Genomic DNA, 24,212 nt, shown 5'->3' with positions numbered 1-24,212 from the left:
CCTCTACTCCTCTGCCTCCATCCAAAATATGACTAAGAAGATAAAATGTATTAAGAGCCTGTAATCCTCTGTCATCTGGGTTACTTTCATTACCTTTGCAGATTCCCTAGATCCCTGAAGGATCTCGGCTGGGGTCACTGCAATGCTAACTAGAGGTCTGGCATCCTGAATCACAATCCAGTCCTCTGATTGCTCATCTCAATGTTTAGGGAACCCTCTGAGAGCCAAGTTAAATAAAATCCACTATGGTAGTCAGTAATTGAGGTCAGCAGAGAGATTCTGCATAAGAACCCAACTTTCCTATTTAAGAAGCTTTAGAAGGGAGTCTTGGTTTTGAGTTTACCTACCAGGGCCTCTCAGAACCAGCCCTCACATCTCAGTCCCTAAACACCTTTCCCAGTGACAAGGAACTAGGATTACTTGGAAAAATGGCTGGTTCTAGGATGAGGGCACAGCAAGACAAAGTGAATGTGAAACATTTTGGGGGCCCAAAAGCAAGGAAGTGTTCAAAGAACGAAGGAGTAGAGCCAGCTTGAAGCATCACCATTGGTCAAATCTGGGACAATTTGAGCATCAAAAAGAAAATGAATGTACCTGTGGTAGTTTCAAGCTGAATGAACCCCAAAAAAGATCACGATCTTAAAGCGAATCTGCTCCTGTGGGTGTAAACCTATTGTGGGTGGGATCTTTTGATTAGGTTGTTTCAGTTAAGGTGTGCTCCAGGTGAGTCTTAATCCTCTTACTGGAGTCCTTTATAAGAGGATTAAAAACAGAGACAAACACAGGAGAAGACAGAGGGAAAAAGACACAGAAGCTGAGAAAGAAAGCCACAGAAGGAGAAGTCAGAAGCTGAAAGCAATGAAACCCAGAAGAGAAGCGAAAGATCAGCAGACTGGCCATGTAGCCTTGCCATGTGACAAAGCAGCTGAAGATGGCCAGCAACCTGTCTTCAGGGTCCAGGTATTGTGTTGATGATGCCTTGATTTAGACATTTTCACAGCCTTACAACTGTAAGCTTGTAAGTTAATACCCATTGTAAAAGCCAACCCATTTCTGGTATATTGCATTTCAGAAACTTTAGCTAACTAAAACCATAATGGATTATGAAACATGGAAAAAGTTAAAATTCAAAAGTCCATAGCGCAGAGAATGAGAGAAAGAAAAATAGCCAGATTTTTTTTTTTAAAAAAAGTGATAATAATTAGCAAATCTAGGTAAAGGGTATATGAGTTTATTATTCATTTAATTTTCTGTAGATTTGAAATTTTTCAAACTAATAAGCTGGACAAAAGAAAAACAAACCAGCTTCTTTTCCTGGCCTGGATATTCTGGGATTACTCAGTCTGGCAACTCTTTCTTGGGCAGGAAGACGTGACTGGTCCTCTCCTGGGCCCATTGGCCTCAGGCCCTGCTCTGATTCGCCTGGTTAATATGAGTTGTCAATAGTTGTGGAAAGGTTTTTAATTTTTATTTTTTTATTAGAGCAGTTGTAGGTTTACAGAAATATCATGCAGGAATTACAGAGTTTCCAAATACCCTCCCCCACAACACACACAGTTTTTCCTATTATTAAAATTTTGCATTAGTGTGGTTCTTTTGTTACAATTTGTGAAAGTGTTATTATAATTATGCTATTAACATTAGCCCACTGTTTACATTAGGGTTCATTTTTTGTGTTTTACAGTTCTATCAGTTTGTGTGTGTTAACTTATATACAAGCTAAAATTTCCCTTATGCAATATACAATTCAGTGGTGTTTCATGTACTTATTAGCTATTTGTATATATCTTCTTTGGAGAAATGTCTATTCAAATCTTTTGCCCATTTTTAAATTAGGTTGTTTTCTTTTTGTTGTTGAGTTGCAGGAGTTCCTTATATATTCTGGTATTGAACCCCTATCAGATACATAAGATATCTGAATATTTTTTCCCATTCTGTATGTTGTCTTTTTACTTTCATGATGAAGTCCTTTGATGCAAAAAAGTTTTACATTTTGATGAAGTCCCATTTATCTATTTTTTCTTTTGTTGCTCACGCTTTTGGTGTAAAGTCTAAGAAATTACCTCCTAACACAAGGTCCTGAAGAAGGTTCTGTTCGATTTCTTCTGGGAGTGTTATAGTTTTAGCTCTTATATTCAGATCTTTGATCCATTTTGAGATGATTTTTGTATATGGGATGAGACAAGGGTCCACCTTCATTCTTTTGTATACAGCTATCCAGTTCACCCAGCACCATTGGTTGAAGAGACTATTCTTTGCCCACTGAGTGGATATGAAAACCTTTCAAAGATCAATTGTCCAAGGTGTGAGAATTCATTTCTGAACTCTCAATTCAATTCCATTTGTCTATATGTCTATCTTTGTGAAGGTACCATGCTGTTTTGATTACTGTAGCTTTGTAATAAGTTTTAAAATCAGGAAGTGTGCATCTTCCAATTTTGTTCTTTTTCAAGATGGTTTTGGTTATTTGGGGCCCCGTATCCTTCCATATGAAATTTATGATTGGTTTCTCCATTTCTGCAAAGAGGTCTGTGGAATTTTTATTGGAATTGCATCAAATCTATGCACAGCTTTGGGTAGAATTATCTTAATAATATTTAGTCTTCCAATTCATGAGCATGAAATGTCCTGACATTTATTTATATCTTCTATAATATCTTTCAGCAATGTTTTGTAGTTTCTCTTGTACAAGTCCTTTATACCCTTGGTTAAATTTATTCCTAGATATTTGATTCCTTTAGTTGCTGTTACAAATGGAATTGTTTTCTTGAATTCTTCTTTAGATTGTTCACCGCTAGTGTAAAGAAACACCAATGATTTTTGCACAAGTGTATAGAAACACCTTGCTACTTTGCTGAAGTCATTTATTGGCTCTAGTAGATTTGCTGTCAGTTTTTCAGGATTCTCTCTGTATAGGATCATTGCCTGAAAATTGGGAGAGTTTTACTTCTTCCTTTCCAATTTGGATGACTTTTATTTCTTTTTATTGCCTAACTGCTTTGGCTAGAACTTCCAGTACAGTGTTGAATAAAAGTGGTGACAGTAAGTATCCTTGTCTTCTTCCTGATCTTAAGAGGAAAGCTTTCAGTATTTCACCATTGAGTATGATGTTAGCTGTGGGTTTTTCATATATACCCTTCATCATGTTAAGGATGTTGACTTCTATTCTTAGTTTTCTGAGTGTTTTTATCAGGAAGGGGTGCTGAATTTTGTCAAATTCTGCGTCAATTAAGATGATGTGTGTGTGTTTTTTCCTTCATTCTATTAATTAATTATATAATTAATATATTACATATATTAATATTTCCTTCATTCTATTAATTCATTAATGAAATTAATATGTTACATAATTGATGTTCTTGTGTTGAATCACCCTTGCATACCTGGAATAAATCCCACTTGATCATGGTGCATAATTTTTAAAACATGCTGTTGGATTCTTGTATTTGCTAGTATTTGCTAGCAGATTTTGTTGCTGGTATTTTGCTGAGGATTTTTGCATCTATAGTCATGAAGGATATTCATCCATTATTTTCTTTTACTGTGATATCTTTTTCTGTCTTTGGTATTAAGGTGATGCTGCCCTCATAGAATAAATTGGGAAGTATTCCCCCCTCTTCAATATTTTGGAAGCATTTGAGCTGTATTGGTGTTTATTCTGCTTTGAATGTTTGGTCAAATTCACCAGGGAAGCCAGGTCTTGGGCTTTTCTTTCTTGTGATGTTTTTGATTACTGATTCAGTATCTCTATTTGTTATTGGTTTGTTGAGAGCTTCTATTTTTTCTTGAGTCAGTGTAGGTAGTTGTTTGTGCTTCTAGGAATTTTTCCATTTCATCTAGGTTATCTAGTTTATTGGCATACAATTGCTCATAGTATCCTCTTATAATTGTTTTTATTTCTGGGGGGTTGGTGGTAATTGATCACTTTCATTATTGATTTTAATTATTTACATCTCCTTTAGTCAGTCTAGCTAAAGGTCTGTTGATTTTATATATCTTTTCAAAGAACCAACTTTTGGTTTCATTGATTCTCTATTTTTTTTTAATTCTGTATTTATTTATCTCTGCTCTAATCTTTGCTATTTCCTTCCTTCTGCTCTCTTTGGGTTTAGTTTGTCTCCTTTCACTAGATCCACCAGGTGTGAGGTTAAATCTATGATTTGAGCTCTTTCTTCTTTTTTAACGTAAGCATTTAGAGCTATACATTTCCCCCTGAGCACTGCCTTCACTGTGCCCCATATGTTTTGCTACATTGTGTTTTCATTTTCATTCATCTCAAGATATTTCCTGATTTCCCTTGTGATTTCTTCTTTGACCTATTAATTATTTATGGCTATGCCATTTAACTTTAATATCTTTGTGGATTTTCCATTTCTCCTTCTGTTATTGATTTCTAGCTTTATTCCATTGTGGTCAAAGAAGATGTTTTATATAATTTCAGTATTTTTAAATGCATTGAGACTTGTTAGGTGAGCCAACATGTGGTCTGCCCTGGAGAATGATCCCTGTATACTTGAGGAGAATGTGTATTCTGCTGTTTGAGCCTACAGTGTTCAGAATGTAACTGTTATTCTAGTTCATTTAGCATACTGTTCAAGTTCTCTATTTCCTTACTGACAGATGTTCTGTCCCTTGATGAAAGTGGTGTTATTGTAGAGGTGTCTATTTCTCCCTTCAGTTTTGTCAGTGTTTGCTTCATATATTTTGGGGCACTGTGGTTAGGTATATAAATGTTTATTATTGTTATTTCTTCTTGGTGGATTGACCCCTTTATTAATATACAATATTAATTATATAATGTCCCTTGTAGCACTCTTTGGCTTAAGGTCTCTTTGTCCAATATTAGTACAGCTACCCCAGCTCTCTATTGGTTACTATTTGCATGGAATTTTTTCCCATCCTTTCACTTTCAACCTATTTGCATCTTTGTTTCTAAAATGAGTCTCTTATAAACAACAGACAATAGGATCATGCATTTTATCCATTTGGCCAATCAGTGTCTTTTGATTTTGGAGTTTAATCCAGTTACAGTCAGTGTAATTACTGATAAGGCAGGACATACTTCAGCCATTTTGTTCTTTGTTTCTTACATGTCATATCTTTTTTTGTCTGTCTTCTCTTTTATTGCAGCCTCCTTTTGTGCATAATCGAGTGTTTTTGTGATGTAACTGATTGATTCTTTTCTAATTTCCATGTCTGTATGTATTTTAAACACTTCCTTTGTGGTTACCCTGGGGACTGTATTAAACAATCTAAGTCCGTTAGCTACTAGTTTGAAAAGATACCAACTTAGCTTCAATAGCATACATCGTCTCGGCTCCTATACCCATCCATTTACCCTCTTGTTTTTGTCACACATTGCTTCTTTGTATTTTGTGTGTCCATAAAATGGAAATATGATTATTTCTTATTCAATCATATGCTAAATCTCATAGGAAATAATAGTAGAGTTACATACTGAGGATACCATACTATCAGGTTTTGCATTTACTCATGTGATAACCATTATTGAAGAACTTCACTTCTTAATACTACTCCAAGCTACTGCCTCCTGTCCGTTCCTTCCACTTGAAGAACTCCCTTTATCATTTCTTGTAGGGTAGGTCTTTTGATAATGTACTTTCACAGTTTTTATCTATGAATGTCTTAACTCTCCCTCATTGTTGAAGGACAGTTTTGCCAGATAAAGAATCTGGGCTGGCAGTTTTTCTCTCCAGTTTTTCTCTCCAGGTACCTTAATATGTTATACCATTGCTTCCATGATTCTGATGGGAAATCAGCACTCAGTCTTACTGAGGATCCCTTGTATGTGAGCAATTGTTTTTTCTTGCTGCCTTCAGAATTCTTAGCATGTGTCTCAGAGAGAGTCTATTAGGTTTTATCCTGTTTGGAGTTTGTTGTGCCTCTTGGACATGTATAATTACGTCTCTTGTAAGACTTAGGAAATGTTCAGCCATTATTTCCTCCAATATTCTCCTTTCCTTCTCGGATTCCCATAATGCATATGTTGGTATGCTTTCTCTTGTCCCACAGGTCCCTTAGGCACTGCTCACTTTTTTTCATTCTTTTCTCTATCTGCTCTACTGACTGCATGACTTTAAATTGTCCTGTCTTCTGTTTCTCTGATTCTTTCTTCTGCCTGTTCAAATCTGCTGCTGAATGCCTCTAGTGTATTTTTAACCTCCATTGTTTGTGTTTTTCAATCCCATAAGTTATGTTATGCTCCTCCGTTTCTTTTTAAACTTTCTAATTCTTCTTTCTGTTAGCATATTGTGTTCCTTACATCCTTTAGTTATATATCCAAATTTAGTTTATTTCTATCCATATTTTCCTTTGGCTCCTTGAATTGATTTAGGAGATTTGACTGATCATCTTTGATTAGTTGCTCCACTATGTTTTCTTTGAAATTTTAATTTGTTCCCTTAACCTAGCCATCTCTGTTTCTTTGTATGGCTTATGGTTGATGTCTGGGCATTTGATTGTTTTGATGTGCTAACTCTGGAAGTCAGTTTCTCCCTCATGGAGGAAAGTTTTAGTGCTAATTGGCTGTGTGTTAAGACCCTTCTTCAATGCTTGGTCCAGTTTATACTGAACTTTTAGAGCAATATGTGTTTAACAGTTTGGATTTTCTTAGGTCTTTCTGCACCTGCCTCTGGGAATGCATAATAACTGTTAAGGTTTCCTTATTATGTGTTAAGTATTTCCCTCCAGGAGAGGATTTCCTTTCCTCTGCTCCTCTTCCAGAAGAACTGGGGTATTCCCTTGGTTTTTTTGTTTTGTTTTGTTTTGTTTTTAATACTTTATAAAAAAAATTTTAAAAATGCAAACAAAACAAAACAAAGGAATAAGAAAAACAAATAACCTAAAATAACTACATTGCTTCCAACATGTTCCTACAATACCCCAAGAAAATTAACACACCATAGTCATTCCTGAGCATTCCCATATCATTAAGATTACTCTCCATATCTTAACTATTCTTATTAGATTATCATTCCCCCTTCACTAGTTGCTGTCTACCTCTAGGTCCCCTACAGTCTACAATATAAAACATTCTTTTACATTTTTCACAGTCCACATTAGTGGTAACATACAATATCTCTCTTTTTGTGTCTGGCTTATTTCACTCAGCATTATGTCCTCAAGTTTCATCCATGTTGTCATATGTTTCATGTCTCTTTGTTTGTATATACATTTTCCTCCCTAGTGGCTATGATTTGCTCAAATCATCTCCTGTGCTCTTGGATAACTTTTCACTCCAGTTTTTAGCCCTGGGTCTGCTCTGCCTTACAGCAGTTCAGTTTCCTCTTTTCATGCAGCCTTTCTACCCCTGGTAAATCCCATGTTAGGGGATCCTAACCCAAGAAGGTGGATGGGGTCAGTATTCAAAACACCTGATAATTTTATTTAAGTGCACCAGCAATTAGGAACCAGGCTGGGTGTGTGCACAGCTTGCCAACAGCTCCACTGCAAGTCAGCCTGATTTCTGGAGGACCACATTGTGTGCTTGCTCGTGCCACCCACCAGGGCCCCCCACCTTGGGACCTAAGTGATGGGGCTCTAAGTTGCTTCTGTGGTGGCTCTGTGGTCGGTGACTACAGCAGGAGGTTCCTGGGCCATTGCACTGCCACTGTGTGTCTCTTAAACTATGTGGGAACGAGTGGTGCACAGGGGTCCAGACTGGCAGGTCCACACTGCTCTCCTACCTCTTTTTGTGTGGGTTTTTTTTTTTTCTTTGATTCAGCATTTATGGAGTCTTTCTCAGGTCTCTATCATCCTCCACAGTTCCAAGCAAATCAAATCTGCCCTTTTATTTAGCTGTCTCTAAGGGGAAACATTCCCAGGTATACCTTACATCGCCATCTTGCTGATGTCACGCGAACCAATGGTTATAAATGAATTGATCACATAATATATGTCATGAGTTAGGTTAATACAAATAATCACATTGTCAAGGACCATGAGCAAATGAAGGTGGTACTGAGTCTATTCAGTGCTGAATATAACGGGAATATAAAACAGCTCTCATCCTTGCTTCCATTTGCTCTATATGGCACTCAGGAAAAAATGCCAGGGTTCTACAGATGATACTGAGCAGGAAGCCCTCTTCCTAGAAAGTCTGAAAGGATCACTTGGGCGCCATCTACTGGGAAAATGCTTGCACTGATGTGGGGCTCGAGCACCGTTTTCCAGCTATGAACATGCCAACCAAGTGTCAGCTCCAGCTTAACACAAGCAACCAGCACAGAGCAGGCATTCAACAAATACTGAAATGATCTGCTTCCTCATGAGTTCACTTCACATTTTTTAATGCCAATGTGAGGAGTAGGTAAAAACATCCTAATGACATCATTTAGGTGTTTTCTTATGGTCAAGGCCTGTTTCCCTAAATGGACTGTAAACGCCTTGAGGACTCACTGTGCTCCTTGGTGACCATTCCAGTGTTCTGCCTGTAGCAAATGTTCCATAAAGGCTTGCAGCTGTGATTATCTAGAGATTATAAGCTCTGCATGGAATGAGCCTTTCAGAACAAATATAACTGAACAAGCATGACTGGACCAGCACAGAATCAGAAAGAAATCTGATTAAGAGCATCGAATTCTATGGATTTGCTTGAGCTAGGAATCTGACACTCAAACTCTTAAGATTTCCCCATTCTCCCTTCAGTGTTTCATCGAATCCTGTTGCTTCTTCCTTTAGGCTTCTCTCCCACATTACCCCTCCCACAAAAAGTCCTGTGGGTATGAACTTAGTAGGAAATAGGGCCTTGGAATATGTTATCAGTTAAGGTGTGCCCAAATTGAAAGAGGGTGGGCCTTAATCTTATATGACTGAAGTACTTATAGGCAAAGAAAATTAGGCACAGTAGGAGGAGCCACGGGGAGTGGCCAGAAGCTGGAAGTCAACAGACCCCAGAAGAGAAAGAAGACACCGCCATGTGTCAGAAAAGCCAAGGAACCTCCCAACACCATCACTTCGCTCTAGCTACACCTGAGGTCGCCTACTTCCTGAATACACTTTCATTTCACATCCTGACCACTCTATTCCCTCTGCCTGGAGCATCTTCCTGTTTTGCCCAGGCCTGGGCAAAGGCAGAGCTCAGCCACCACCTCCTGTCTAAAACCTTCCTGATCTCTGACTCCCTGTGATTAATTGTTCTTTTGTCTAAGTTCTCGGGGCACTTCATTCACACACTAGTTCACAACTCTTCCTTGGCTTCCCACTGCACCTGGAATAGCATCTAAAAACTCTTTCCCTAATTTATCTATCTACAAGGCCATCCATGATCTGAGCCCTTCCCATTTTTCAACCCCATCACATAGCCCTTCCCCATTAACTCACACAGAGAACAAACAATGTTCAATATGATCAGAAGCACTGGAAAAACCCAGAGTTATCTTTATTCTCCAAAGGTCAATAAGAAATTTAAAGCTGCAGATTATAACTCTAATTATGTTTATCTTAAACTAATATCGAAGTAGTTTTATTTCTGGATCACCTATCAGTTCAGCTATTAAAGAGAATATTGAGTAATAATGATAACTATTGCTTACTGCATTAGTTGGGCTCTTCCTATCTACCATCTCATTTCATTTCATAGAACAGTCCTATGAGGTAGGTAGTATTATTCCCTTTTACAGAAGAGGAAATTGAGATTAGCAAGATCAAGTGACTTGGTCAAAGTCATATTGTTAGGGATGTGCAAAGTTATTTTTTAAACCCTGGTCTGTGTCATTCCACAGCTTGTAATTTTGATTTTTATGTTATACTATCTCCAGAGAACAGCTGTCAAAGGAAGACTGGATTTAAATCCTGAAGCTACTCTACCTGATAAATAATCTACCAAGTATTAAATTAAATTTTCTAGAAACCACCTCAAGTGCCATCGAAGTCAACCAAGACCAGACCTTTTAAAATTATCTGGAAAATTTAACTCCCAGTTTCACACTGAAGCTCCAACAACCCCGTTCTCCTTGCGGTATAGTTGTTTCTTAGCTGTAGACCATACACCTCATCCTTTGCTCTAGCTTCTTGAAACTCTTGGCATTTTGAACAGATTGGATCAGGCAAAGAATACTAATACCACTCCACCCTTCATCTCTGCAAATAGGGAACTCATTCATGAGTGTAAAATTGCTGACTATAATACCACCCTGAATGCTTCTAATTCAAATATAAAATAGGCTTAATGAAATAACAGTAATTTCTACATTGACTTTCTGAGATCCAGACTCTTAGAGGGATATTCACCCTCTAAGGGAATCTTAAACTGGGTGAGAGGTTAAATTTCCATTCTACTTTCAAAGAATTATTGAATCTTAGAAAAGAACCTTTCAATAAAGCATAAGTAATTCTTTGAGGTCAAGTAGATCCCAGAAAGAATCCCTTTCCTGGGACAAGTGGCATGCTAGTAATTTGCTGTGGGTTCCAGGAATTTAACACAGGAGTGAAGCAATTTACCAACAGAATTTCACATTTAAAATGCACTACAGAGTTAACATTTATTTGAAGCCTTATTCACTGTTTGCTGACCAATGCTACCCCACAACTGCTTCTGGAATGGACACAGGCATCTTGTGAAAGAATGCCTTTGTTTCATTTAGGGGAAAGGGGAAATTTCAGAGCAGACAAAAATCCTCTTGTGGTCAACAATTCCAAACAGATGTCCACAACCCACACCCAACAGATGGAAACATGTCTTTATTTTTTGTAGTCTTACTTAGAAAGCTCTTTGGCCACAGCTTTCCAGATCTCAGATTCCAATGAGATAAACTTTAATCCTTTGCAAGCTGGGACTTCAAAACAGCATGCACTAGAGATGTAGCCACTTCTGGGTTTACTTACGCATGCAATCTCCTCCGTACCAGCCAGCTCGGCATTCTGCACAGTAGATCCCCTTTACATAAAAGTCATCCAGGGTACCTCCCCATGAGCCGTTTCGGCAGGTCTTGCAGTTTTCAAAGATGGTACAACCTGAAACATTTCCAGGAAGACGGGGTGTTAGACTATGTGCTTCCGGGTTCTGATGGGCTGCACAATAAAGAGAAAAACTGTACTTTCTCAGGTCCCTTTCCCAACCAAAGACGTCTGTACTAGAAAAGCAAAAAGACCCAAAGGAAAAAATGCCCATCCCAAGGAAACTGCTAGGTTCACAGAATCCAGTCTGGAGAGGTTAGAAGTTCTGAACCGTCTTCTCAGCTAGAGGCTGATATTTTAAAGTAACATGAAATATCCTGTAGTAAAAGGCAGCAGCTGTCAATATAGTGTATCTTTTTTCTCTTTATAAATGTAATACTTGTTTATTTTGGAATATTTACAAAATTCAGACAAACATAAAGAATAAACTTAAAAACACCTTAAGTCCCATCACCCACAGAAAACTATCTCTAACATTCTTTCTCTGCATATATACACATGTATATTTTCCAAATTCAGCTTATACTATACACTATATATTCTATTTTTGTAGCTCACTTTTCCACTTAATAATAGATAGTAAATATCTTCCCATGACATTCACTATTATTCTATGGCATGTATTTCTGCCACAAAAGCGTGCCAGTGGAAACGACCCCACTGCCTAACAAAAGGCTCCCCTTAAAGGTGTAGGCTGCCCCTGACCAGCGGGAAGTACCAGGCAGGGTCGGGTAGTTTCAAGGCAAAGGTCATTATAAATGGCAAGGGTCTCTAGTGGGGGTGGGGGGTAGAGGGAAAGGTAGAGATATGTCAATCTCACCTTTAAAAATGGAGAGCTAAATTCTACCAAATGGTGTTACTAATTATTTCTCTCATTATAAAATAATAATGGGAAGAAAAATATGATCCTCTGCCTAGAATATACATCCTGACATCCTAAAACTAGCTTACAAAAGAGAGGAGGTGGCAGACTATCTGAGTGCCCAGCTTCTGGAACCAGGTTGCCTGGACTCAAATCCTGGCTCTGCCATTGCCCAGGTGTGTGTCCCAGGTGTGGGTCTTTTCAGGTGCTCAGTGCCTTCATGTCCCCATCTGTAAAACTGGGATTAAACATTGTACTCATTTATGGGATTGTTTCAAAATTTAATTAAGACATGTAAAGCATCTGGCCACATAGTAAGTAACCCCCAAATATTCTGATTGTCTATATTTCCCCCTTTGCTTATCCCTACCATCTCCTACCATTGCATATATCATGCTCAATTTTAACTGCCTATTTGTTTTCCTGTAACAGACCAAAGGCAAGGACTGGATCTTGTTTGGCATTATATCCTCAGCTCCTAATACAGTGTCTGGCATAGAGTAAATGTTCAGCCTTCTAATCCAGGCTTCTGAATTGCTTGAAATGCTGCTGATTAGCATTTCTTTGAACTGATATCATATTTCTTTGCTTTCAGCTGAAATTTGGTTTTACATGGTCCGTAGAATCATGTTGAGTGTACTACTGACCTGCCTTTAAAGGCCTGTTAACTCTCTTTTTGGCACAGTCATCATCTAAGTACTTAGCTGCAAACCATGAAACACAACCTGAAGATTAAGATGAACGAAGCTGTCTTAAAAAGACATTAAAATGTCCTTCCATGAATTATAACAAATGTACCACACAAATGCAAGGTGTTAATAATAGGGTGGTAAATGGGGACTCTCTGTTTTCGCATTATTCTTCTGTAAACCCACATCTTCTCTAAAAATAAAAAAAGACACTAGTTAGTTCACCAAATGGCCAGAAGGGCTGGAGAACCAAAGCCTACAAAGCCTAGAGAACGACAAAGCCTAGAACAACACATGAAACCACAGGGTAAAATCAGTCCAGTGAGTGTCCCAGGGATGCGTCACCAAGCAGCAGACAGTACTGGAAACTGTCATTCACATCCCTGCCACCAGTGCTCCCAGACCTTGATCCTTCTGCAACCACTGCCATCACCAGAGAGAAAATCACCATCTATCATGAGAGAAATGATAGAAATGCAAACTAAAACTATACTGAGATATCACTTCTCACCTATGAGATGGGTAAAAGTCCAAAATATTGCCTGTGCAAGGCTTTGGGAAAACAGGTATTCTTATATACTGCTGATGTAAATGCAAAATGTATGGAGGAGAATTTGGCAATGGTTGGCAAAATTACATGTGCCCCTCCCTTTGACTCAGCAATGCTTTTTCTAGGAATCTATCCCAAAGATACACTGCAAAAAATCTTAAATCACATGTACCCAGGTCTATTCACTGTAGTCTTGTTTATAGTAGCAAGGGACTGTAAATAACCCGTATGTTCATCAGCTATGATACCCACACAGTGGAGCAATATGCAACAATGAAAAGAAATGAAGAAGATGGCCACATATTGATATGCAGTGAACTCCAGCACATATTGTTAGGAGAAAAAAGTGAAGTGGTTAACAGTGTTTATGGTATGCTGCCTTTCGTGCAAAAGGGGGAAGAAATATGGTTATATACACATATTTGCTTATATTTTGAAACTGAAGCAATAAACCTATCTGTACATCATGTAGATGGCAAAACATCACAGAAAAAAGAATTACATCAAGTGACTCTAAAACACGGTATTTTCTGTAAATAATTGATTGTATGGTATGTGAATATATCTCAATAAAGCTGGATAAAAAAAAAACAAAAAACCATGTTATTTTGACCATACATACCTAATGGGATATATTTTAAAGTCAAAAATAGCCACAAAGAAATGTTAACTTCGTTCGGGGGCTTTATTGTTAGTACTAATAGTGCTATTGTTATTTGCACAATTACACTCAATTGTAATATAATATAATAGGATAAGACAAATAAATGATTAGGTTAATATGATCAGGAAATGGGATCTTTTTAGCATGAGAGAAAAGAGATGCATATAAAAGATCAAAGATGTTAAGTAAACAACCTTGTGATATTATATTTGAGCTTGAATATCAGCACGAAATAATTATTTCTTTTTTCTTTTTAAGAAAATATACTTTTCCTGGTAACAATGACATTCCAATAGCAAGGAACATCTCTGGTGCCCAGACTGTGGTCTCAGAACAAGATTCCTTGGAGAAATGTCTGGTTGTAGATCTGGAGGAGGAAATGTGCAAGAAGAGCCTGAAATGTCTTGTCATGTGAGAAAAGCCTTCAAAGACTAGTGGGGTCATGTCAGAAGGACACAGAAGCTAACATGAAGGGGTTCCCACTGTCCTCAGATGGGACGATGTATGCATTAAAATGAATAATGACTGCAGTGGATTAAACCACATATACAAATTAAAATTCATGAGTCCATAATGACACACACATAGAAACTTCTTTGGTCACCACTGGCACCAATTCACTACTCTGAAAATTTGCAGAAACAAAAAACAAACAAAAAAACCTTTATCCTGCCTTTCCTTTTAGGGTAATCAAATGATTGATGTGGGACAATTCTTCATTACTTAGATCCGATGATCCTTCTTGGCATCACGCAAGGTGGGATCGCAGACACTGTGTGCCTCCTACGTGATACAACAGAAAGCGCTTAGCACCCCCTATGAAATTTCCTTGCCTTTCAGACGGTCCCCATGCCATCTAATAAAACTGAAGCCCCACCGTCACCCCAACAGTAACCACTAGACTTTTGAAAATACTGAAAATCACTCAAAACTTCCATACTTCCAAGGACCTCCAGTCAGTAGTCCCTGGCTTAGCTCTCAAAATTTCCTGGGAAAATTTGGGGGAATTACTCAACTGCTTCCCTCCAAACCATTCTTCACCCATCAGAAAATTTGGCCAGTGGGTTTCTTTTCTGAAATCAAATGTGCAAGGTTGTACTGAAGTCACTCCTGTTTTAATGCTTAGCATTACTTTCTTCCAAGAAGGAAGACGGTTTAAAAGTGTCACTTGGATATTTAAGGCCCATTTTCTTTCCTCTTCTATAGGTTCTTTTCCATGAAAAAAGAAGGTTCCTGGTAGTAATGTCCATCACCTCTGTGTTTTTAAAAGAGGAGGAAATGCACAAATGAGAGAAATTCCTAAATCACACTTTTGATACCTTTCAGTCTTTGGCCTAAGAAAAGTGTATTTGAAAAGCTCTGTCCTCATTTTGGCTTAACCTAGGAGGGAAAACGTAAGACTCCCCTAGGCAAAATCAGAGGTGCAATGAAGCAAACGTGAATGAACCAAGAAAATGTTCCAGTTGCTAATCACAATCAAAACCTCTTCAAGGTGAGGCTGTGTCCACAATGGCCTCCACCCAAACACACTTACTATCATATCTGCAACCATTAAAAAGGACAACCCCTATGGCAGGGGCTGGGCAGGGAGGGAAAGGGGGTGGTATGGAAGAAGGAGGGTTTAGACCCATTCAAAGGAAAAGGAAGGGGCAAGATGGACTGGGAAGGTCCCATCTCATTTAAAGACACATTCATATTACCCAGATGTCCAAATCAGAACCACAGCATCATTATTGCCTCTTGCTTTTCCTTTCCTTCTCCTTCCACATCCAACCCAGTCCCAAGTGTTATCCATTCTCTTCTCTTTAATAATGTTCAGATCCCTCAACCTCTCTCCATCCACAGGCTACTACCTCCAGTCTTGCCCCTCCTCCAACCCTTTGTTCACAATGCAGTTAAAGAGAAAATCTGTGTCCACCCCTTTACTCAAAGATATTCAATTTTATTAAAATATCTTCAGGATATGGCCTAAAGTTGTAACCTGGCTTACAAAGCCTTTCAGGATCTGACCATTGTTGTCTTCTTGACATGTGCTCTCTTTTTACCCTCTCTCTCTCTCTCTCTCTCTCTCTCTCTCTCTCTCTCTCTCACACACACACACACACATACACACACACACACAATTCTCCAGCCAGACTTACATATTTGCAATTCCCTAAACCCAACGCTTTCTCTCGCCACTGGACTTTGACACATACTTTCTCCTGTGGCTTGACCTCTCTACTAGATCCCCTTTGTCCCTTTCAGTTTGCTGCCTCTGTCTTCAGCACACACATCACCTCCTCTAATAGGTCTCTGCCAACCTCCCCTCCACCCATCCACCCCCTTCCATGCTCCCATGGTACCCTGTGCCTCTCTATCATAGTAGTTACCAAGCTGTACTGTGGCTGCCTGTTTACTTCTCCATCTCCCTGCCAGGCTGTAAGCACTGGGGATGCTGGGAATGTGTCATTTTTAATCATTGTATTTCCAGCTGGTACATAGCAGCTGCTCAGTCTATTTGCTAAATGAATGAATGAGTGGATGAGTTCACAGCTTTAAAAGTTTCACACTGAAGAGTACTAACTCCTCTAATTCCTTTGCTTGTAGTAAGAATGGATTGAATTGTGTCACTTTTTAAAATCACAGCACCACAGCCCCCTACGGCTGCCTGAATGCAGGTGTTCAACCACCTGAAGTCAGCCTGTGTTCCCAGTCATTACCTGAGACAACAGGAAGGCAACCTGAGGCCTCCCATTTCACACTCACCTGGGTGGATCAGGCAGGAGTCACACTCATTCTCCTCGTTTCTGCAGCAAGGGATGGTATAGCCCACGACCTCCTTCCTCCCGGGGCAGACGCACTCAATCTGGTCGTACTCACAACACTCCCGACACATGATATTCCATTCCGCTCCCGGGCAGGCTTCATTAATCACCGTGTACTCTGAAAGGAAACCCAGCAGGTGAGGACTCGGTCCTGGCAGGAAGGGGTAAGGCCCGCAGGTCGCAGTTACTATGCTGCTAAGAAGCAACTTTGCCCTACAGGTAGATGTGTTGCCCTGCCGGAAAGACAGACAAGACCGTGTGAATTCTTCCTAGACCAGAGTCTCAAAAGTGGGGTGGCCTACCCTCAAGGGTGTCCAAAACCATCCTCGGGGACACAGATGAAATGTATTAGGACTGCTATTCATTTTTATTTTTTAAACTTAAAAAAAAAAAGGAAAGAAATCATGCTCTACCAATATATACTAAGTGGACTGACAGAATATATATGCAATTTATAAACAAGTATATCTCTCTTGAGGATCCATGCTCATTTCTATTTTTGTCAGGGTGCATCAAGCTACTGCTTATGGCTACATAGTTTGTGCACAGCACAACTCCAGGGGGAGCCATTCAACTGCACAACCGTACATCCCAGCCCAGGAAGGTGGGCCATCAAAAAGTTTGGAGGCCATTCTCTGGACTAGGCCTTTCAAGTGCAAGGCTGACTGCCAAGCAGAGGCTAAATCATTTCCTCCCAACCTGGCTCCTCAATTTCACAGCATGACTTTTTCATGGTACCTTCAGAACTAAAACCAACAGAAAAGACAAAAAGTACCTTAATTAGTATGTTTGGGAGAATTTCAATGTTTTACAAGGGTGAACTCATTAGCAGAACCTCATTCAGTCCCCAAATATAACTGAGAGTTCTTTCCCATGAGAAAAAAAGTATTCCTTTCTGGGTAGGATTTTTTTTTCTCCTTTTTCTTTTCTTTTTTAAACATACCATAAGTAAATGAAAAAGAAAAGCCATCTGGAAAAATCCATAAGAGGAATCACTCCAGGCCTGCCAAGAGGAACCCAGGCTAAGAAACAGATCTCCTGGCCTTAATTTGCTCTTCTTTTTTCCCCACCCTCCACTTCTAAAAATTCTGCACAAAAGTGATGATTGAAGCCAAAATGGATGAGATATTTGAGGAAGAAAGTGAATCTAGACAAGGTCGAAGTAAAGCCTTTGCTGGAAATCCCAAGCAAGGATCCATAAAATGCTTTGTTGACCCACAAAAACCCATTCTAGCAACTGTGATGGCTTCTAAAGTCTTAAACCTCATAGTTTAGTTTCTTCCCCCAAATTTGGAGACCTGACATAGGTCTGATCACTCTTAATTGGCCAAGTGGAGCCATATAAAGAAGCTTTCACCATCTTCTCTCAGCCTAAGGTCATTAGAACATTCTAGAATCATAGAAAGCAACTATTTGCATAACAAGGGGTAGTCCCAAAATTGAATACATTTAGTTTTATAAAAAATTTACCTTTATTTTCCTCAGTTTTCCACAAACATCTGTGGACCAGCAAAGATTCTCACACCAGTGTTTGGAAGTAGAGAGCACATGGTATTGTCACTTCTGAGGTTTTGTTTTCCCCACTACTCTGTGATGCCTTTAAGGACTAACACTACTTAGCTGAGCTTCCCAGCATTTCTTAATGCTGACTGGATGAAATGAACAGCATCTAAAATCTAGATGAGAGTTTAATAGCTACAAGCAAGTGAAAACAAAATGGTAAAAGGCTCAAGCATTGAAGTCAAACTTATGTTTCGAATCCCTCTACTACTATTTAATGGCTGGATAACCTGAACTAAACTACTTACTCTCTCCCAGCCTCAGTTTACTATTTGGTAAAATGAGGACATTTTACTTAATTCAGAGGCCTGTTGAAAGGACTAGAAGACTATCTATGATAATGTGCATAGAGAACTTAATACTGTGCCTGCTATATAATAAGTATTCAATAACAAATAGCTTAAAAAAAGAAAAAAAACTGTATAGAACATCCACATTCCTCAAGGATCTTTAAAAAAAAAAAAAAATAGTCAATCAGATCACATCAGTTTCTTACTTAAAATGTTCCAATTGCTTCCCACTGCACTGAGAATAAAACCCAAATGTTCTGCCTTTTCTCACAAGGTCTTTGAGGGCCTGCTCCCTGCCTACCCCTCCAATCTTTCCTTGGCCACAGTTTCCCAACTTCTGTGGGTGCCTCAAAACCACCAAGTCTACGTCAGGGCCTTCACATTTGCTTTTCCCACTGCTTCTGTCTCAGTCTTTAGGACTTAGAGTCAATGATATCTCTTCAGAGAGGCCCCCACTGGCCTTCTCATCTGTAGTACCTACCTCCACCCACCCCACCAGCAATCATCTCTATCATAGCATCTCCTTTATTTCCTTCCATAGCCCTTCTTACAATTCAGAACCATCTTGCGTGCTTATTGCCTGTAACCCTCAAATGACCAAGCTAGTAGAAACTACATCTGACTTGCTCACATCCCCTAGGAGAGGGCCTGGCAAACAAGAAGGGTCCAATGAATACTTGTTCAGTGAATCCAGCCTTTGCTCTAGAGCTACCTTCTTTTCAGCAGTCAAATGTTTCAACCCAGTGGGTCTGCTTCACCCCACAACTTATTGAGGTTGGAGCTGGGACCATTCCCCCTCTTGATGGAATGCCTGGGACTGTCCGTCTAGGTTTCCTGCCGTGGGTCCATCTCCCTCAACTCCAGCCCCCACTTCATCCACCCTCAAGTTCTCTCCCACTCTCTCGACAGCAAATATGCCTGTGCGACATGGAATACTTGTCTCACACCCTCCCTCTATCACTCTGGGGCAAATACTACATCCTTCTAGGTTTTATAAGAATTTATAAATACTGTTAACTCTGGGGGGCACCGACAAGATGAAACTCATTTGCAAATTTTATAAGACTTTGTACTTAAAGGCCAAGTAAGATTTCCTGGATGCCAGTAGCTGGCAAGGCTTCTTTCCTCCTAGGCAGCAAGTTTGTCCACTTCTGCCCAGCCCTGGAATTCTGTGGACATCCCTTTTACACAGGAATTAATTCCCTGAAAAAGCTTCTTTGGCATTTCTCTTTGCCTCAGTGAGCAAGTCCACCTCTGCCCTCCATCACCACGATGTTAACTTTATAGGTAAGGTTGGGCAGTGGGTTCATGTCATCTCAGCCAGGGAATGATCTCAGAGGAAGTCCATCTACATTCTTCCCATCGGGACAAATAGCTACTTTTCAAGGACTCTGTGTCTTCTTGAAAGAAACAATCACTCATAGCAAATACTTAACCACTCCAATACCTCGGTTTCCCCATGGAGCATAGTGCCAAGAGAGTGGGCGAATCGATGAGTTCTTTCCTTCATTTACAGAATGAAAATACTGAAGTTGAGTATCAACTATGTTCCAGTTAGGAGACTGAGTGCTGGTACACAATGGAGAGAAAAATGAACACCATCCCTGCCCTCACGAAGCCCGCAGTTTAACAGAAGAGTAGACATTGATCAAAGGATGCACAAATATAGCATCACCAACTGAGATAAGGAAAATTTAGGTCTCACAGTGTTAGGAGGGGTTAATTAAAATCACAGAATTGCAAAGATGAGACCAGGAAAATGGAAGTGATGGGTGGAGGTAATGGATTTGATGATTTTAATGGTTCCCCTTGGCCTGGCAAGCCCACCACCCCTATTTCCCTCCCAGCAGGAGCAGAGACAGGAAAGTGCCACCAAAATACACGTGTAATCAATAAACACATAAACAAAACATCCTATGAGAAATATTTAAGGTTCATCCACTGAGGAGATTAAAAACACATTAGGAAGGCAAGAGCAAGCTCTTGGATTTTTTTCCCTCCATTTATTAGATTTACATTTAGGGAAAAGTCACATGGTCATTTGGCTTCAGCTTTACAAATTTCAGGGAATTTCAATATGGCTCTAAGGGCCATTTCCAGAAACTAGGATTTAGAGAAATAGCAATAGCAATAGAAGTTTCAGAATGTTTTCATATATGTATACTAAAGCTCCTCAACATTATTTTAGCTAAAGTGCTTTTATATTCGTCATGTATTTTAATTTCAAAATGACCCAGTGAGGTGGGTAATACATTTTCTTTTAAGTTAGTCATCTAGTGCAGCCCTTTAACTTCACCAGTGAGGAAAAAGGCTCAAGAGGGAAGAGTTGATTTTATATATTGACACAAAGAGAAATGACAAAAAAAGCTTTTTTAGGGAATTAATTCTGGGGAAAACAGAGGCCCAGAGAATTCTACAGCTAGGCAGGAAGTAAATAAGCCTGTTGCTTGCGAGGGAAACAGGTCAGGATAATTTCCAGCTTTGCTGAGTTTGTGTCAAGGAAACTATTTTGCCTTCCATGTTTAAATACAGTCTTACAGAAGCTGCAAATCAGTTTTATCCTGTCAGTGCTTTCCAGGAAATAAAGTGAGGAAATAAAGCACAAAGAACCCAGAGGGCATCACTCTGGGATAAGATGAGGCACTGAGAGATCAAGTGCTCAAAATTCTGGATGCCACATATGTTCATTCATCAATTCTTTCATTGAGTAAAATATTATTTATTTTTCTTTATAAAACAGTACACTTTTTCATTTTAAAAAACTCCATGCAAAAGCTTTAAAAGATACAGAAAATCCTAAATAATGAAATAAAAAAGCATTTTAAAATAATCTCAACATTTTGATGTATATCCTTCAAGGCGTCTTCTTACAATGTACAAATACATCTATATGTAGGTGTTGATATGTGTATGTACCCAAAGAGTTTTCTTACCTTTCAAAGTTATTAACATGTTTTGTAATAGAAACTGCTTTATTTCTTTACTTAAATCATGGGTATTTTACTTTGACAAAATAGTCTTCAATTGTGATTTTAAATTACTACATAATTATACTTCGGGTTGAGGTGCTCTCCAGCTGTTTTTTTTTATAAATAAAACTTTATTTAATACATCCACACTAATTTGTTTACATACTGCTTATGGCTGTTTTCATGCTACAATGGCAGAGTCGAGTAGTCACAACAGACACACACAGCCCTCAAGGACTAAAATATTTACTATTTGACCTTTTATAGATAGTTTGCTGATTACTGTTCTACAGCATAGAAATATGGGTCCTTGGTTACCTGCTCAGAATTATTTTTCAACGTAACTTTGCCTGATGTGTTGGTATACATTTAGCTCACCTCTATGTGGAGGTAGGCTGCCTTTCAAGTTTCAGCTGTTTTAATCAGGGTGAGCAAATACCACGGAAGTCACAAACACAGCACAGATGAACTTTAAAGGCATCATGTTGAAGGAAATAAGCCAGGCACAAGGACAAAAATTGTATGATCTCATCAATATGAAATAATCAGAATAAGCTAATTCATAGTCAGAAACTAGAATATAAGTTACCAGGGGCCGGCGCTGGGGTAGGGAATCAGGAGTTAATGTTTAAATTTTACAGTTTCTATTCGACTTGATGAAAAGTTTTGGCAATGGATGGTAGTGATGGTAGCACAGCAATGTGAATGTAGTCAACAGAACTAAATCTCTGAATGTGGTTAAAAGGGGAAATTTTAGGTTGTATACATGTTACTAAAAACAAAAAACAAAGGACTGTAGAACACAAACGGTGAATCCTATCGTAAATAATGGACTATAGTTATTAGCACAATTATTATAATGTTCCTTCACAAATTGCAACAAATGTACCATGTTAATAGAAGGTATGAAATAGGGTGGTATATGGGAATTTTATGCATGATTTTTCTGTAAACCTACAACTTCTAATTAAAAAAAAAGGCATAGAGGACTTTGGCATCGTAAGTTTTGCCCAAGCCCTTCTCTCACTGCCGTGTTGAAGGACAGCCATCCTAGTGTACTCTCTCCAGAGTGGGGAGTCCAGTTATGTGGGTCCAGCCCTGGTTCTTCCAGAATTCACCATGGAAAAGGCATTTAATCTCCCAGTCCTGTTGTATCAGTGGGAATACCAAGGCAATTACAACATGCAGACCAGCCGGCACAAGGGAGGCTTTCATACATTTGTTGAACAAACGAATGAATGACTGAATGAGCAAATGAAAGTAAGTTGGCTGTTGTCATCGTGGTCATCGTGGTCATCATCCTCCTCATCATCATTTTGTATAGCCCCTCAGCAGCCTGACAGTTTGCTTTAAGGCCATCCAGTACTGATCTACTCCTACTACTGTCAAGACAGAGAAAGACTTAATCCCTGACACAACAGGGGCTTAACTATGCAGAATGGCAGGAGAGACCACTGTCTCTCCTTAGCATCGTCTCCAAAAACGCTGTTTCCAACACTGTATTTTCAGGCAACAGGCTGACATGATGGCTGTTAAGTCCAACCTGAAAGGACTCTGAGGCTATGCGGTGAAAACAAAGGTCAGTCTGTTCTGTACCTGATTGAATCATCAGTTGCCAGACTGAAGACCCAGGCTGAGATCACCCCAGAAGACGGCAAAGAAAGGCCCATTTTATTATGTGCCCACTCCTCCCTGACGTTAGAACCTGCCCTTGTGGCCACCAGAAATCTAATAGCTTTCCCATCTAACCACATCTAATTAAAATTTCTACTGAGTTTTTGTTGTTCTGTTTTGTTTTCACAGTCTTGCCATTTTATAAACCTTCTGAGACCAGAGGGAGGAAAACAGACATGAATCAGAGAGATGTACAATTAGGGAGCTTGGACTCCTCCACTCATCTCCACCCACTTCCCACCCCCACCCCTCCTCCTCTGTGCCGTCTGAACTCCCCATAGTAATGTCTAACCAGCACGCACACTCCGACAGCTGGAAGGTCTGACTGCCGGCTCCATGGGGCTGATGACAGACAGGCAAAGCCCAGGCAGGAAGGACGAGAGAGTGACTCGGGGTGATGGAACGCTCACTGGGGTCCTTGGTGACTCCACCTCGTGTCCTGAGAGCCCTCCTGACACCAAGCGACCCTCAGTCACAGCCAGGCTGGGCCCCTAATCTCAGCAACCTCTGGCCCTTCTCGCAGCTCCTCTTGTTAATGAGAGGATGATAGCTAGGGTGTCAAGGACTTCATCAGCCCCTTTGGGTGTCAAGAGTAAGAAAACTTAATGACTTTTCTGGTAATTTGGCTTTTAGGATCATGTACATTTGGGGAGAGGGCAGTAAGGTAACAAAAATCAATCTGTCACTTTCTTTCTCTGCTCATTCTTTATGAAGCACACTGCCCACACGGTGACTTCTCATTCATTCTCCACTGCATGGGTTCCTGTACCCACTAAGAACATAGTTGAGCCCTTAGCACAAGCCCAGCTCATTTAATTCTCATAACCACCCTTCAAAGTAGGTATTATTTTCTTCATTTAACATATGAAGAAACTGAGGAACAGAGAAGGTAATAAATTTCCCCAGGTCACTCAGCTTTCAGGTGAAAGAAGATCTGATCCTAGCTCTTTGTTCTTTCCAACACATGACTCTGACTCTTGAGGATACCTCCATCTTTGCACATTAAGAAAAGGAGTGCAGTGTTGGTGATGTCTACAGACTTGAGAATCAGAGTACTCAAATTTGAATCCTGGCTCCATCAGTTACGAGGTGGCCTTGAGTGAGTATTTAATTTCTCCAGGGGCCAGTTTTCTCATCTGTGACATGTGGAGAATAACAGTATTTCTTCATGATTGAGATGAGCAATAAAAGAGCTAATGAAAGTAAACTGGCGAACACGCTCTGAGTCAT

At 39.5% G+C, this 24,212-nt stretch overlaps 1 protein-coding gene across 1 annotated transcript in view; it reads right to left on the bottom strand.

The window, feature by feature from the left end:
- PAMR1 (peptidase domain containing associated with muscle regeneration 1) overlaps nucleotides 1-24,212 on the bottom strand; it is an 81,977-nt gene that overhangs the window by 46,606 nt on the left and 11,159 nt on the right. The window contains exons 2-3 of the mRNA XM_037838847.1: nucleotides 16,431-16,607; nucleotides 10,846-10,974 (exon numbers count right to left, since the gene is read on the bottom strand). Of these exons, the coding sequence (XP_037694775.1) occupies nucleotides 10,846-10,974; nucleotides 16,431-16,607 (306 nt within the window). The remainder of the gene's footprint in view (nucleotides 1-10,845; nucleotides 10,975-16,430; nucleotides 16,608-24,212) is intronic.

The sequence above is a fragment of the Choloepus didactylus genome, chromosome 6 (genome assembly GCF_015220235.1).
Source record: "Choloepus didactylus isolate mChoDid1 chromosome 6, mChoDid1.pri, whole genome shotgun sequence".
Taxonomy (NCBI): domain Eukaryota; kingdom Metazoa; phylum Chordata; class Mammalia; order Pilosa; family Megalonychidae; genus Choloepus; species Choloepus didactylus.
This window is presented reverse-complemented; position numbering and strand designations above follow the sequence as displayed.